Source organism: Ascaphus truei, chromosome 14 (assembly GCF_040206685.1).
Source record: "Ascaphus truei isolate aAscTru1 chromosome 14, aAscTru1.hap1, whole genome shotgun sequence".
Taxonomy (NCBI): domain Eukaryota; kingdom Metazoa; phylum Chordata; class Amphibia; order Anura; family Ascaphidae; genus Ascaphus; species Ascaphus truei.
The window spans coordinates 1,918,186-1,935,068 of NC_134496.1; the positions used below are offsets into that span (position 1 = coordinate 1,918,186).

General features: G+C 42.3%; 1 protein-coding gene across 1 annotated transcript in view; it reads right to left on the minus strand.

Moving 5' to 3' along the window:
• Positions 1 to 1,228: 1,228 nt before the first annotated feature.
• ING5 (inhibitor of growth family member 5) overlaps positions 1,229 to 16,883 on the minus strand; it is a 67,376-nt gene continuing 51,721 nt past the window's right edge. Inside the window, exons 6-8 of the mRNA XM_075569508.1 lie at positions 10,557 to 10,692; positions 6,707 to 6,768; positions 1,229 to 6,149 (exon numbers count right to left, since the gene is read on the minus strand). Coding sequence (XP_075425623.1) covers positions 6,113 to 6,149; positions 6,707 to 6,768; positions 10,557 to 10,692 — 235 coding nt within the window. The 3' untranslated portion in view covers positions 1,229 to 6,112. The remainder of the gene's footprint in view (positions 6,150 to 6,706; positions 6,769 to 10,556; positions 10,693 to 16,883) is intronic.

The window sequence follows — 16,883 nt, forward strand, 5'->3', positions numbered from 1 at the left end:
AAGCCACGCCCATCTCAATTATACTGAGGGGGCGGGCCAGCACGACTGTCATCAGCGCGTGGAAAGAGTGGAGATCCTGAAGCAGGGAATGGGTTAACAGAGTAATGCTCTGCAGCTGAAGCAGGGAAGGAATTTATAGCGCAATGCTCTGCAGATGAAGCAGGGAAGGAATTTATAGAGCAATGCTCTTAAGGGAAGGAATTTAGAGCTATGCTCTGCAGCAGGGAAGGAATTTATAGAGCAATGCTCTGCTGCTGAAACAGGGAAGGAATTTATAGAGCAATGCTCTTAAGGGAAGGAATTTAGAGCAATGCTCTGCAGCAGGGAAGGAATTTATAGAGCAATGCTCTGCTGCTGAAACAGGGAAGGGATTTATAGAGCAATGCTCTGCAGCTGAAGCAGGGAAGGGATTTATAGCACAATGCTCTGCAGCAGGGAAGGAATTTATAGAGCAATGCTCTGCAGCTGAAGCAGGGAATGGATTTATAGAACTATGCTCTGCAACAGGGAAGGAATTTATAGAGCAATGCTCTGCAGCTGAAGCAGGGAAGGGATTTATAGTACAATGCTCTGCAGCAGGGAAGGAATTTATAGAGCAATGCACTGCAGCTGAAGCAGGGAATGGATTTATAGAACTATGCTCTGCAACAGGGAAGGAATTTATAGAGCAATGCTCTGCAGCTGAAGCAGGGAAGAAATTTATAGAGCAATGCTCTGAAGGGAAGGAATTTATAGAGCAATGCTCTGCAGCACTCAGAGGATTTTAAAGTTCAATGTTCTGCAACATTTGCACGTATTAAACATGCCACTGCCATTTATTCAGTTCGGTTCTAGAAGGCTCCGTCATTCAGATGTTTTACATGTGCCAAAGTTCTGGTGAAACAGAGGTCTATCAGAGAAGTAGCATCCAGTGCAGCAATGCTCTGCTTATCTTTAGGGCTACGCTTATAGTGCCGGCGACGTCATGCTACGGTCGCTGGAAAAATGTAATTGAGATGAATTCCAGCGATCGCGACCAAGCCGTTGCTCAGTGCTTACTATAAGCGCATGCGACAGCGGCAATGTATTTGTTTTGATGCGACATCGCATCGCCGGCACTATAAGCGCAGCCTAAGAGAGGGGGTAATGTTTCTAAACTAATTTGAACAGTTCAGCCAGAAGGGAAGGTTAATGGAGAAACACTGCAGATCTCTAACAGGAAGAACTTGCAACAATCATCTTGAACAAGAAAGCTCTCAAAAATATTTTATTTATGACAATATCAATCAAACATGATCTAAAAAATACAGATATTTCTGTCTTTATTAGAGCCTTCAATAAACCTTTTGGCAGAGGACATTTTTAACCCTTTTACCACCAGAAGGGCCTGCAATATACTAACCAACTGAGATAATTGACTGAAAAATACACACATGGGCTACTTTCTGATAAAATATATTTTATTTCATTCTATGTGGCAGATGATACCTGAAATGCACATAACTATTATTTTCTAATATAAACCTCATCTGAGGTTTTTTTCTTGTTGAGTTGTCGTGTATATGTTTTGTTTATTTTCTGCTTTTCTATTCTTTTCTTCTAGTCATAAAATAATCCTTCAATACACAGTTATACATCTTTTCATTTTATCTCAATGTAATGTTGGACTGTATTGCATTACAGGTCCCTATGGCAACGGGAGAAAAAAAAATGTGGGTTGTGAATCTGCCTTTTTAATTACTTTCAAAGGAGTACATCTGAAATGGGGATATGGTTTAAAAGGTGCAGTCTAAGTTATAAACATATTGTAGATGCAATGAAATACACTCGGCCACGTGACACATCCCCGATAATTCCAGAATAACTGCACATTTATGCTCTTACATCTAACTGCACAAAAGGATCAAGCCAGTTTGTTGCAATCCCAATTTATGGTGTACAATAATGGTTGTGGTATAGTAAATCGTATTTACAATAGTGGTTCCCACAGGTGATACAGGTCATGCAATGTGGTACTCCATACCGTCATGACTTCGCTTTCAATAGAAAACAGCCACTTTAGAAAAGATTAAAAACGGCATAAACAAATACAATATCCTTTCCAATTTAGAGCTGAATTAGAATTCTGAACCTTTCTGCTGCTCTTATGATATACCTGGTAAAGCACAATCTCATGCATGCCAGGTTCATGCGTCATACTGGCTACGTCATGCTACGGTTGCTTCTTTTCTATGGAATATCCTCCATCTTAGTTTGCCGCAGATGGAAAAGGTGGTGGCGACCATCCGATTGTTTCCACGTGACCAAGGAATTCCGTGAGTGCTGTTGCCAGCGTCACATATGGTCACATGGCCACGACACCCCTTAACCAGGAAACATAGTCCTCTTCCACTTCCCTATACTTCAGATCACGTCCTGCGATTCATGGAAACTCAAGATACAACAAACTTTAAAAAAGGCACTCCTTGGGCATGACGTAACCACTACATTATGGGGACCCTGGACTTTCAGACCCCATGATGTAGTGACTATGTCTTGTGGAACCCAACGGGATAAAGCATCAACTCCCAACCCACAACAACATTTTTTTTCTCTGTACAAATCAGGGGGTCTTCCGAGTCCACTGATCTCGTGACCACTGTGTCCCTTAACCCGGAAAAGGAGTCCTCCATTACCCTGCACTATAGATCTAGTTCAGCGCAAATGCCATCTCCCCTAGAAAAAGAGCACTGGAAGGGCACTATGTCATGGGGCCCCTGAAGTGCCAGACCCCATGAGGTAGTGGCTGTGGCTTAGGGCACCCAAAGTAAAACACGTAGATATCCTTGGGAAGATGTCAATGTGTATATATTATACACACACACACAAATACATGTATGTATTTATGCATGTACAGTAGCTCTATACACAATTATTCTTACATGTGTGCATACAAATTTATATCAATATATCAACATCAGCCCTGGTCAATCCGCTGCTCGATGATGGCCTCGCTAGGGGGAACACACACGCAGTAGTTTTATAATAAAAATGATGAGGTGTTGTCAGAATGGCAAATGTACTCAAAGTTGGGGGCCACCAATGAGTGTAAAGCAGCGAGCACATACTCCAGCAGGAACAGATGTGCCTTCACTATAACAAGTGAAAGTAGTAGTCTGAGGTTAGCCATCAGGCTATGGCTGGAACTTCGCAAGATGTGGAAATAGGCTCCATGACTTAAATTGGCTGCCCACTTATACTATGGGGTCACAAAGCTCAGAAATCAACAGGTATCAACACTCAACTAGCATTAACTGCCCATGCCTCGAGAGGCAGGTAACACAGATCAAGCTCTAGTACCAGTTATCGGACGTTTGTAAATCACCCAAAAGGGCTTTGGTGTTCAGAAGGATAGCTAAAAAGGTGCTACTACTTTTATAAATTAAAGTACTCCGTTCTGTGACACCTCTAATATTTGCTTATTAATATATTTTAAAAGGCTTGTGAATTTAGGCATGAAAGACTAAAAGGCGCAATACCACATATATTATAACAAAAGCACAAAAGCAGAAAGCTGTAGCAATTTTCAGCTCAGTTATCAGAACGGAGTTCTAAAAAAAAAAAAAAAAATTATATATATATATATATATATATATACACACACTGTATATATATAGATATATATATATTAATTTTTTTTAGAAAAAAAATCACAATGTTGGCCACATTTAGAAGTCTTTGCAAAAAAAGAAAAGTATATCTGTATATTTTTCCATAACGTTATACTTGGGGAGTGTCACAACATTGCATGTGATCAGGATGACAAATGTCAAGAAAACCACTTATTGGAGCAACTGTGTGGAATGGCTCATTTTATCCCCTTACTCTAGGCCTCATTGGCAGGCAAGGGTTAAAATTCAGCATGTATTAGTTTAGAAAAGAATTCACCTTTGTCAGAATGATGCCCTACGGTTTGCTCTTCCTTTTGCCTGCCTTCATTTAAGCATCAATTAGGCTTTTTGCACAATACATGAACATTTTTAAATATAGTCTTGGCACATTCCAAAGAATTCAGATCGAATGTCAATACAAGGGTCCAGATGTGACTTGCACCAGTCTATCCCACATTGTAAATATGATCATATAGCAGCTTATTTCTGCTAATGAATCATATGCAACGCCTGTGATACCATTATTGTGGTGTGCATACTGTAGGTCACATCTGTACCTATATAGACATATAGACACACGTGTTATGTTAGCTTTTATATTAATGCAATGGGAGTCGTGATGTATATTTTTAGCAAAGTGCATTGCACCTACTCTATGAATATCAAACATTATACATGCACAGTATTCAGAATGTAACTCCAGGCTTTTCAGATTCTAGTCCACTTCTGATATATATTTTTTATATCTTCAATTTTCAAATACATTCATGACTAACGCAAACCAGACAGCTCTGGAATTAGAAGAGGGGGGGGGGGGGGGAAGGCTGGACTTTGAAGGCCCTGATGACACGAGGTCAGACTGGACACACACACTTAAATTTCTAAGTAACTGATTATCTGATGGGTCAACATCTTAAACAATAGAAACAGGAAGCAAGCACTGGACAACCAGTTGAAATGTATATAAAAGGAAACCACTCTTGATAAATAAAGTACACAAGGAGCAGAGGACTAAGGCATTTAAATGTTGACTTGTCCTCAATGATTTGAGAATAACTGATCAAAATCCCTCTAATGTTGGAGAAGTCCCTGGAATTTTGCTAAAATGAATGATATCTGCAAGAACAATTCTGTGTCATGTTACGCTCCAGAGTTCTCCAATTCTGGATTTGCCTGTAACAAAACATTTATACATATATATTGTGATCTCCATATAGATGTATATAGATATATCTTGTTCTATATATATTTATATATTTACATGTCAAAAATAAAGACAGGGGGAGCGACAGCATGCAGCACTGAGAAGGGGTTATGTAAGCGTGCAGTCCCACCTAAGACCAAAATAAACTAATGCCAGTGACACACGTAAAAGGTTAAGCATGAGGACAACCTTAAAAATAAAATAAACTTAAACAATAACAACTATTTAAAATACTTCTGAAAAGGTTTTGTTTAATTTACAACAGGTATAGTACCCTGAATCAGAGGGGCGTGGCGATTGTTAATCTTTAGTGCCCTGTCTCAATGATAATAAATCAGATATATGCACTTTGTGTGCCTGTGTATTATCAATTACAGAGGAGACAGCATCACAGGAGAGTTAAGGCAGAGATGGGGCAGTAAAATACCCTATACTTTATATTACAGAAATCTTCTGGATAGACTGATAAAACAAAATGGAGACTTCTCTAGGTTATAAAATAAAAAAATAAACCATCAGCTTTTCTGTATGGTTATTAAAATGCTGGGAGTTTGTATTACTATAGAACAGACTGAACTTAAGCTATAGAAATCCCAAAGCAAAGTAGAAGGCATTTCAATAAACGGTCAAAATAAAAAAGTTAAATGATACACTCAGTAGCACTTTTATACGGCATCTTCCGGCACCATAAGACACCCTATGGCCCAGAAAAGGTCTTATTGAATGTGGACCTATACATACACATCACTAGCATGTCACCTTCAATATGCCATCCCATATTGTAGAACCAAAATGTAGGATACATTTTCAAAATGGCTTTAATATGCTTATATTGGTATGCTTTTTTTAAAGAATCAAATGCATAGTTGTAACCTATATAGTATATAGCATCATGTTCATTAGTTCAATTGGGCCCTTAGTGGGACTGCATCTTTAAAAAGATAATCTGTTAACGGAGAGGCTGAACACAGAAGCAAGCAGAAAATACATTTAAAACAGCATTGGTAACTTTGGTTGATGTCTGAACTTTGCATGGGATAAAGGGGGGTTATTAAATCAAGAACAGAGGTACCATCCCCAGCGTGCAGCACATGTCCTCCCCCAGGAAGAGATGTTATACACTCAGCACAGGCTGACATACACACTTGTCTGCCTCTGGTTTTCATATTGAAGCACGTTAAGTACAAGGACAAATGACAGGGAAGATATAAAGAAGAATAGCTGAAAAACATGGAAGTGGTAAAGACTGATTTGACAGCAGTCAGACACCGAGCTGCAATCATTTCTTCCGCTCCTGGGTACAACGGGGACAGAACCTGGAAGGGAGAATGTCAGGGGTTAGTTGTAAAAGTCCTTGCATTATTGTATACATCATTAGAGGTCACTCATTTAATCTAGATTAGATCCACTTCCTTGGCTCCTTTAGCCAAGTCCCACTGCACAAGGTCTGCCCCTATCACTCCTATAATTTCACTTCCTCTCGTTCCTGTTCACCGCCTCACCACATCCCTGCGTGTGCCCTTCCATAGCCCTACATTCCTCCTATCCTCCACATCCCAATGTACTCCCCCTCACTGTGACACCACTAAACAAAACCTCTACGATAGCCACCCTTTACCTATAAGCCACCTCTCCCTCACAACTTGCCCTATCATCACCCGTCTGTTCCTCTCCACACATGTCTTATCCCAAATATAAATCACTCATTCTACTCAGTTATCAGCTTCCCCAAGTATCCAAACCCTCCTCCAACTACCCACCCCTTGCGCTCACCACCTTCAAACCAGGCTCCACTTTAAACTACCTCAACTCTCTCGATCAGAGGCACGCATTCCTTGTCTGTGATGGAGGTGGAAACACAGGGAGTACTCACCATTTCCCTTTAGGTTTGGTGGTGAGGTCCACGCAGGCAAAATGAAACCACTCAATAGGACACTAGAGAAAAACAGGCAGCAACCTTCAGGTCATTTGAATGGGCTAATCCTCATATCTGACTGATGTTGGATCTACACAGAAATAAAAAGTATGTGCACACCAGGCTTGCAAATAAACCAAAGCATATTAAAATACATGGAATTCAAAAGTAAATGGCTTACAGTGCAAAGATAATGTACAAATAATTTTAGTAAACAAATTAGCAAAATGTCACTAGTGGCTGGGATAGCCCTGAAATGTCGGCTCTATTTATCCATTTGCCAATTTAATTATGTTTATTATTAACATTTTTGCACTGTAAGCGTTTTTCTTTTGAATACCAGTAAAAGGATTTGATTGCAAACATGATGTGCAGAGTATCCCGTTTCAATTGCTAGTCCTCAAGCCCCCCGCAGTCAGGTTTCCAGGATAACCCTGCTTCAGCACAAGTGGCTCAATCAGGGGCTCAATCAAAGACAAAGCTTCTGATTAAGCCACTTGTCTCTAAGTAGGGACTGATTGAGCCACCTGTGCTGAAGCAGGGATATCCTTAAAACCTTACCTGTTGGGGTCTTGAGTTGGGCACCCCTGCTGTAGAAGATATTCCCTGACTTCTATAAGAATGTGATTATCATACTTTTGTTTTTTTTAAAGATTTGATTAAACACATTTTAATCCAGGCGTGCAAAATATATTTGTGCTCAATTGTGCAGGTTCAAATCTAAGGCCCTTATTCTATAAATGGCGATAGCCCAGCACCAGACCTATTAAAACCCTGTTGACTTCAATGATGCTTTCCGTGCAATAATGCCGGATCGGCGCTCAATTTATAGAATAAGGGCCTACAGGTTTCCTCCCACATTTAGGGAGCATTTATAAAATAAAAAACTCTTCTGTTAAATATCCTGTGAAAAAGTCTTCTCTGTGCTGAAAAATATCCCATTCATTTGAATTCTTCTCAAGCACAGGGGAATACATTTTGACTGAATATGCAATGGGGGCTCAAGTTGTTCATGTCAACCAAAAAGGACATATATACTACAGCTTCTAAAGGAGATTGCCTAAAACATCTCTATATTACCCCCGAGCAGCAGTACTATAAAATGCATCAAATAAGGGAACCACTTTGGGGTCGTGAGGTCACTGTAAAGGTTAGAAAGACCAGACTATTGTAATCCCTAACTGACCTCACCACTTTATGCTTCTTCGTCACGCCCTTTACATTACCGTTTACAGTACTTGTCCCAGTCATGAAAAACAGATGAGGAGGAAAAAGGGGGAAGTGGCATGGTTTGTGAGGTTCTTAGGAAAGCTAAACCCAGAGAGATAAGTGAGCAATCAGACATACAGAACCTCTGGACCTTGCAGGGTCACAAACGACAAACTCTGAATCTCTTATTTATCGTTCAATACTTAATAGCTCCATAAATCTAAGCACAAGGTGACCCAAAAATGTTTAATGTTTGCCGCCAACCCCCGGCTCTCCCCAGCTCCTGCAAGCCTCTTTTTCGCTGGAAGCTGGGCCAGGTGTGGGAGAGGGCCACAGGAGCTAGAGAGAGCCTGGGCACTAGCCTGAGATTAGGTAAGTGTGTGTGTGTGATGGTGGGAATTACTGTGTGGTGGGGGGGGGGGTTATTGTGTGAGAGGGGGTGGGGTTATTGTGTTGTGTGTGTGCGTGTGTGCGTGTGTGGAGGGGGTGGGGTTATTGTGTTGTGTGTGTTGTGTGTGTGGAGGGGGTGAGGTTATTGTGTGTGTGTGTGTGTGTGTGTGTGTGGAGGGGGTGGGGTTATTGTGTTGTGTGTGTGTGTGTGTGGAGGGGGTGGGGTTATTGTGTTGTGTGTGTGCGGGTGTGGAGGGTGTGGGGTTATTGTGTTGTGTGTGTGTGTGTGTGGAGGGGGTGGGGTTATTGTGTTGTGTGTGTGTGTGTGTGTGTGTGTGGAGGGGGTGGGGTTATTGTGTTGTGTGTGTGTGTGTGGAGGGGGTGGGGTTATTGTGTTGTGTGTGTGTGTGTGTGTGTGTGTGGAGGGGGTGGGGTTATTGTGTTGTGTGTGTGTGTGTGGAGGGGGTGGGATTATTGTGGTGTGTGTGTGTGTGTGTGTGTGTGTGGAGGGGGTATGATTATTGTGTTGTGTGTGTGTGTGTGTGTGTGTGGAGGGGGTGGGATTATTGTGTTGTGTGTGTGTGTGTGTGGAGGGGGTGGGATTATTGTGTTGTGTGTGTGTGTGGAGGGGGTATGATTATTGTGTTGTGTGTGTGTGTGTGTGTGTGTGTGGAGGGGGTGGGATTATTGTGTTGTGTGTGTGTGTGTGTGTGTGGAGGGGGTGGGATTATTGTATTGTGTGTGTGTGTGTGGAGGGGTGGGGTTATTGTGTTGTGTGTGTGTGTGGAGGGGGTGGGGTTATTGTGTTGTGTGTGTGTGTGTAGGGGGTGGGGTTATTGTGTTGTATGTGTGTGTAGGGGGTGGGGTTATTGTGTTGTGTGTGTGGAGGGGGTGGGGTTATTGTGTTGTGTGTGTGGAGGGGGTGGGATTATTGTGTTGTGTGTGTGTGTGTGTGTGTGTGTGTGGAGGGGGTGGGATTATTGTGTTGTGTGTGTGTGTGGAGGGGGTGGGATTATTGTGTTGTGTGTGTGTGTGTGTGTGGAGGGGGTGGGATTATTGTGTTGTGTGTGTGTGTGTGTGGAGGGGGTGGGGTTATTGTGTTGTGTGTGTGTGTGTGTGTGTGGAGGGGGTGGGATTATTGTGTTGTGTGTGTGTGTGTGTGTGGAGGGGGTGGGATTATTGTGTTGTGTGTGTGTGTGTGTGTGTGGAGGGGGTGGGGTTATTGTGTTGTGTGTGTGTGTGTGTGTGTGGAGGGGGTGGGGTTATTGTGTTGTGTGTGTGTGGAGGGGGTGGGGTTATTGTGTTGTGTGTGTGTGGAGGGGGTGGGGTTATTGTGTTGTGTGTGTGTGTGTGTGTGTGTGTGGAGGGGGTGGGGTTATTGTGTTGTGTGTGTGTGTGTGGAGGGGGTGGGGTATTGTGTTGTGTGTGTGGAGGGGGGTTATTGTGGTGCGTGGAGGGGTGGGGTTATTGTTCGGTGTGTGGGGTTATTGTGCGGTGTGTGGGGTTATTGTGCGGTGTGTGTGGGGGGGTTATTGTGCGGTGTGCGGGGGGGGGGGGTTAGTGTGGTGTCTTTGGACGGGGGGTTATTGTGTGGTTTGTGTGGAGGGGTGGGGTTATTGTGGTGTGTGTGGAGGTGGGGGGAGGGTTATTGTGGTGTGTGTGGAGGTGGGGGGAGGGTTATTGTGGTGTGTGTGGAGGTGAGGGGGGTTATTGTGGTGTGTGGAGGTGGGGGGGTTATTGTGGTGTGTGTGGAGGTGGGGGGGGTTATTGTGGTGTGTGTGGAGGTGGGGGGGGTTATTGTGGTGTGTGTGGAGGTGGGGGGGTTATTGTGGTGTGTGTGGAGGTGGGGGGGTTATTGTGGTGTGTGGAGGTGGGGGGGGGGGTTATTGTGTGTGTGGAGGTGGGGGGGGGGTTGTGGTGTATGTAGAGGTGGGGGCGTTATTGTGGTGTGTGTGGAGATGGGGTGGTTATTGTGGTGTGTGTGGAGGTGAAGGGGGGGTTATTGTGGTGTGTGTGGAGGTGGGGGGGGTTATTGTGGTGTGTGTGGAGGTGGGGGTTATTGTGGTGTGTGTGGAGGTGGGGGTTATTGTGGTGTGTGTGGAGGTGGGGTTATTGTGGTGTGTGTGGAGGTGGGGGGTGGTTATTGTGGTGTGTGTGGTACTGCATGGACAATGTACCACCACCTGAAAGGAGTTAAAAGAAGCCTTACATCTGGATTGTCACAGCCAATCATCTCTCCATAGGACACCTGGTGACACAAGCAGTATGTGGGCTCGTTGGGGTCCACTGGCATATCCAGGACATCCGAGGGATGCACAGACAGCACGGCCTCAGCAAACACCGGCCTGTCAGGGAAAGCATAACTGAAGACTTAGAACTGCGCATGTGTAACTGGAAGGTACATTGTTCTTATGTGTTACACTATATATGGCATAAAAAGTAAGCGTGTGGGAACCTATATTGAGATCTGTGTAACCCTGTATCTTGAAAACACCAACAAAGGTATTCCTGGGCAAATGTAATAATGTCACAGGTTTTGAACCCAGTTTGAGTCCTAGCGTAATCTCTCCTTGTAGTGCTGAGCAAGTTACGTTATGTCCATGTGCCTCAGGCACCACAATTACATGCAAACTTATATGTATGGTCCTGCATGCACTGTTGGTGCTACAAGAAAAATAATATCTTTAACATAGGATAAATCTTCCCTTTTCTGTGTTTCTCAAGGTTTGATATATTTATATTGCCAAGAGTGTTAATTATTCTATTTCCACTTTGACCTGGTGCTCTAGTTGGTTATCAAGAGGGATATTCTGCAAAATAAATGTACACAAGGACACCGGGTGCGCTCAGGGTAAATGTGACAAACTGCTTTAAAATCGTGTCTATTGGGGTATGGGCAACAAGGCAAAAGTTGTGCAATTTGAGGGAAAAAACAATTGCACCAAATTTAATCACATTATTTTTTTATTTTTTTTAAACGGATTTCAGTGAGACAATTTTCTGTGATACTTTGGTGACCTTTTGTTTTAGAATTGCACCACTTAAAGCAGCAAAACCCTGTTTAATTTTTTTTATGTGTTCTATCATATTAGATAATATTGTCTGAATTTTTTTATTTTTTTTAACTCGTAATGCTATTTTTACTGATTTTATTTAATGTACTGATCATTCTTTGGTTGCTACCAAAACCGTTTAGAAAGTCATATCACTTCCTCTTTTGAAACAGACTCACACAGAGTTCTGTACTTTGGTAACCAAGTATCACAAAAAGAACTGTTGCTGTGTTCCAGCAGCAGGCTGTCTGTTACTCTGAAAGCTGTAACAATAATATGTTGCACGTAGTAATATAATGTTACATTGCAGCTGCAGCATTTCACAGACTGCAGCACAAAGTTAGAAGCCAGCCATTTCGTTAGGCACACAATCAGGATTTTGCCCAACGTCAGGAAGTTGGTTCGCCATCCAAGGGCCCCATGTAAGCCCACTGCCCCCCCGTAAACCACCCTCCCAGGCCCCTTACCCACTCAAGGTGGGGGGCTTATTGTGTGTGTATATATATATATATACACATATATACATACATACATACATACATATATACAGGGTAACCAGGGAAATATACAGGTAACAAAGAGACAGCACACCGCAAATACAGGGCAGCCAACGTTTCGGTCCTCAGAGTGGGACCTTCCTCAGGGTGTTACCCTGTACACCCTGTACATGTTTCTATATGGGACGAGCATCTGCCTTCATTTGAGAAACCGTGAGTGCAAACTATTTTTTCATTGACTATGTGAAGATTGAGATAATGTGTGTGGCTCAGGCTATATGAAGACAAACTATCACCCACCTCCATTTTGGCGCTGTAGCCATTTTGAGTGTTTGAATGTACGTATATTTGTGTATGATCTGTGAATGTTTGATTCGGCAGTGTATCGCTTCTAGATGTAACTCGCCCTTGTGTAATTCCTAGGAGTCATGAAATTGAAAATGCATTCGTAAGAGGTTTTTCCTGCCTTAGATATTTCTGCTGACCTTAGGTTCTGTTATCTGACAGATACAGTAACACACAGGGCTAACCCTTAAAGTCAGCAGGTTAAGGGCGGCCCACATTATGGTGATATATAGGATAAGAATATAGCAATGTAAAGCATATTTATGTATCATTATGCATTTTTATATGTCATCATATTGTTATTTATCTCTAAGCCAGCCCCCTTAAAGGGCGTATTACTCATTTTTGAAATGTATAAAAATGTGATACCAAGCAATATGTCGGCAGAGGCTTGAGTTCATTTTTTAATTCTCTCTCACTTGTACCATGGTGTTGATAAACTCACTGTGACGATGGGGAGGATTTGGCCCGGGAGTACAGGGGTTCATCCCCAATTGGCCACCCTCTAACCTCACCAGGGAGACCAGGGGTTAACTGGGCAGAGGTCCAGAAATGTGATTCAACCCTTGTTATGACATGAAATTGCTTATTCCCCTGTGTAACTGTATTGTGTTATCCTGGTGTTGGTACTCACACATACCCTAGGGTTGCTGCGGGAGGGAAAGGGTTAATGGTAAAATAGAGCCAGTTGTTCCCTTTTTCCCGCCTTTTCATGCTCCATTTTTCAGCCGTCTAAATGTATATTCCCATGTTGTATTGTTATATCAGTGTCTGCACCACACACACTGGGGCTTAAGGGGTTAATAAGCTACAGTTTAAGAAAATACCACTGTATTGTGTCTTTTCAGGAAATCTAGACTTCAAAAGGCTTAATTGAAGTTGAATGTGAAAAGCAGAAGGGTTTTTTAGTGTACAGTATGTTAATACCTGTTTGCAGGAAGCTAGAGTGGGGGTGAGCATTATAACTCACACCTTACAGCAAAAGGTATCCTGCCAGAGTAATCTGAACCCAGGTGACAAATGTCCTCCCTGCTTCAAAGGTTTTATTGATGGGGGCAAGGGTGGGGCTACCCAAGGAGGACATCAGGATGGTGACCTTATTAAATATAAGAATATTATGAGATGTCCTTGGCCGAACATGCTAAGAGTTACATATGTGTGTTCGTGGGATTTAGCCCCACCTGATAAGTCTAAACACTTGAGATCTACCAGCTACTAAGGGCCAGATATTAATATCTCTCTTAATTTTAATATTACACTGTAATGTTTGGTCTCTCTGGGAGCGTCAGGCGTGACGGAATGTATTAATATGTCTCACCTGCCTGTAAGTACTACTGAACTGAAGTTATGAAGTTAGGTAGGTATTTACAGCAGATATGGAATTTTGGTTGTGGTCTGAAAGCTGCAACCTCCCTGTTATGATAATGAGCAGGAAGGCTAGAATTTACATAGCCTGGTCATCAAAGGCTAAATTGCTTAATTATTTATGCTTGGCCCAAGTGTCCAAAGGAACTGACCAGTTTAAGTGTGACATTTCACACGAAACAATGGAAGTCCAAAATCAGCTTCAAAAGCTTCAAAGGGACTTTTGCTAGACGGCTCGGCGCCGTGACTGGGAAAGAAGGGTTAAAATAATATATAAGTCAGAGCCATCCTTTACCCATTGTCTTCATGCCTTCATGTCTGCATGTCATCAGGCCTGTGTCTTTATGCAAGGTCTTGGGATGATGCAGGTTTTGCTGTATGACTGCCAGTCCAGATGGGACTGTTTTCATCATTGCCATCTTTAAGGTAACTGCCTATATTTTGCTGTTATTTGTACATTTTGTGTGTTCACCTTTATCAAGGAATAAATTACATTTTATCATATCTAAGTCTCGTCCCAGTTCAAACCCAGGTATATATATATATTTATATATATTTTTGGTGTAAATTACTGCCTGTCATAAGCTACCGTGACACTCACTTGTTACTTTGAACCCTTGACTCATTGATTTTATTTCTACGCTTTCACAACTATATATATATATATATATTTGGGGAAAGGGGCTTATTGTGTGTGTGTGTGTATTTGGGGAGGTGTGTGTGTGTATTTGGGAAGGGGCACAGATTGTGTTTGATTGTATCTAGGGAGAGGAGCTTATAGTTTGTGTGTATATATTGGGGAGGGGGGTTATGGAGTGTGAGGAGGGGGGAGAAATACAACCACACCTCGCCCACCCCCATGTAAGAGAGGGAGAGGGTAAGGAAAGGGTGACAGGGGAATGAGAGTTGGGGGTTCTCGCAAGGCCGCTGATACATGGGTGGGAGGTGGGGGGTCCCGGTGGAAACTTTAGTCATGGGCCCTGGGAAAGCTGTCTGCGGCCCTGGGTAAGAATGTAGAAAATTATACATTGTCACATGGCACGCACACGCGCACACACCTTTAAAGCTTGATACACCACTATGAATGTTGATCAAAAAGATTTGATCAGAAAGAAACCCCTTAAATTAAGCACTCAATTGTCACATATATTATAATGGACACAGTGGTCCTGCAGTTTTGTACTGCTTGTCAGTAAGGTATATTCGAAACACCGAGGATGATCAAAAAATAATAACATTTTATTACTTCTACATAGAGAATTAAAAACACAGATACATTGTTAAAAATCCCTTTTAGTCTGTGGCTGATATGTGCAGGTATAGTAAGGTAAGTACTAATGACTATTTAATACTCTGACATATCCTGACATCCAAAAATCACAGTGATTGTAAGTAGTGATAAGTGCTATTGACTATATCATAAAGCAGGTATTACTGGTTCTAATAATGTAGAGTATATATCTAGCAACAAGGTGATACAAAACAGTGTGGTATTACGGATATATGCGAAGTATATATACCACTAATCTCAATATTATTTATATATATATGGGACTCCAGGGTAAATGTCTGTGGAGTGCATGTATCGGTTTAGCCTGTTGTCTTGGCGGAGGTATCGATAGAACAGTATATCACACTAAATCACATAGTATATATATCTCTCTCTGATTCGTTGCTACCACTTATACCATGTAGCCTCATGTGTCCTGGTAAATCGCTCCGATGTAGCTCAAGGAAAACAATGCCAGAATACTGAGGTATGAACGACGCAGTGACATATATCGTATCCTGAGCTCTGTCTGGTATGGTACTGTAGCACAGTCTAACGTGATATTGCTAAGTGGAACTGCTCGTTCTTATGTATAGGTACGTGCCTAGCTGTGTGTATTATACAGGTTTGCTCGTAGTTAGCCCTGAGGGATGTCGCCCCGCGATGACGTCACTAACGTGACGTAATTCGTCCCGTAGAGCACATGTACCGGTTTAACCTAAGTTGTCTTAATACAGGTAAAGACAGAGCAGTAGATCACATTGAATCACATTAGTGTATGTATCCCTCTATGTCGTCGCTACCGCTTGTACCATATATCCTTGTATACCCTGGCTATATCGGTCAGATGTAACAAGTAAGCAAATATAGCCAATTGTATGAGGTAAGAATGGAGCAGTCGTCATATGTAACACATATATTATCCAGAGCTATACCAGGTGCAGTACTTTGGCATCGTCTAGCATTATGCATTGTATTGCATCGTATTAATAACCCTTTATCCCTTTAGGACTTTTGTCATGATGAATTTGGCATTGATGAACTATGTTATGCCAGTCTATGTGAAATATAAATCTAATATACATTTATGGTTTTTTTTATATAATGATTTCTTTTATTAATGAGCTTGTATGTATATGTTTTGTATACTATGTGTCATCTATTCAATATGCAATACGATGTAGACTGGTATTTAGAGTTAAATTTTGCTTTCTCCTCCGATCCTTGTAGGGTTAATTACCTGTATTTTATGTAAATATAAGTGTGCATATATATGTGTGTAGCAGCACGAAAAACGAATGCAGCTGAGTAGGGGAGGAGATTTTCTTTAATTACCACTCTGAGGTTGTATATATAATACCGGACCTCCCCTTCTTATGACATCCCTTTGAGAAAGTTAGCCGTGACTGACGAAACGCGTCAGGGAGCGTCGTGACGTCAGACGCAGAGACATTGGAGTCCACACCAAGCGCTGGAGCGTATTGATCCAGGCACGAGTGCTAGAGGCAGCATTACACGGGACCTCTTTCTTGGACATTTTCATAGCTTACCTGCTTTGTGAATCTGCTGGGACGGTGTTCCATTACCAACGGAGGCCCCTGAAGCCTGCAGTTTGACCGGATGGTGCTACCAGCCCTGGAACCTGCAGTGACGTTGCCCCTTATCAACGGAGCTTAGGAGTGCCCCAAGAGTCTCAGCTAAACCGGATGGTGGTGATTATGTATATCACATATGCTTGATTTTAATGCATTTTGTGTAAGTGCGTTTTTTACCCCCCTCTCTCCCCCTCCCCCCTTCATTAAAACTTTTATACGCTATGGGCGTGCGCTCTCTCCTCTTTTTTTCTTTTTAGATACCCTGTGGACATGGTTGGTCCATACTGAGAGCTGCCGGAGACCCTACATACCAGCACCTATACTTTTCATTGGACTATTCGAGGACTGGTTTATCCTTTTTTGCTTTTTATATTATAATATTTTATTGTTCATGTTTTTGTGTGCCTGATA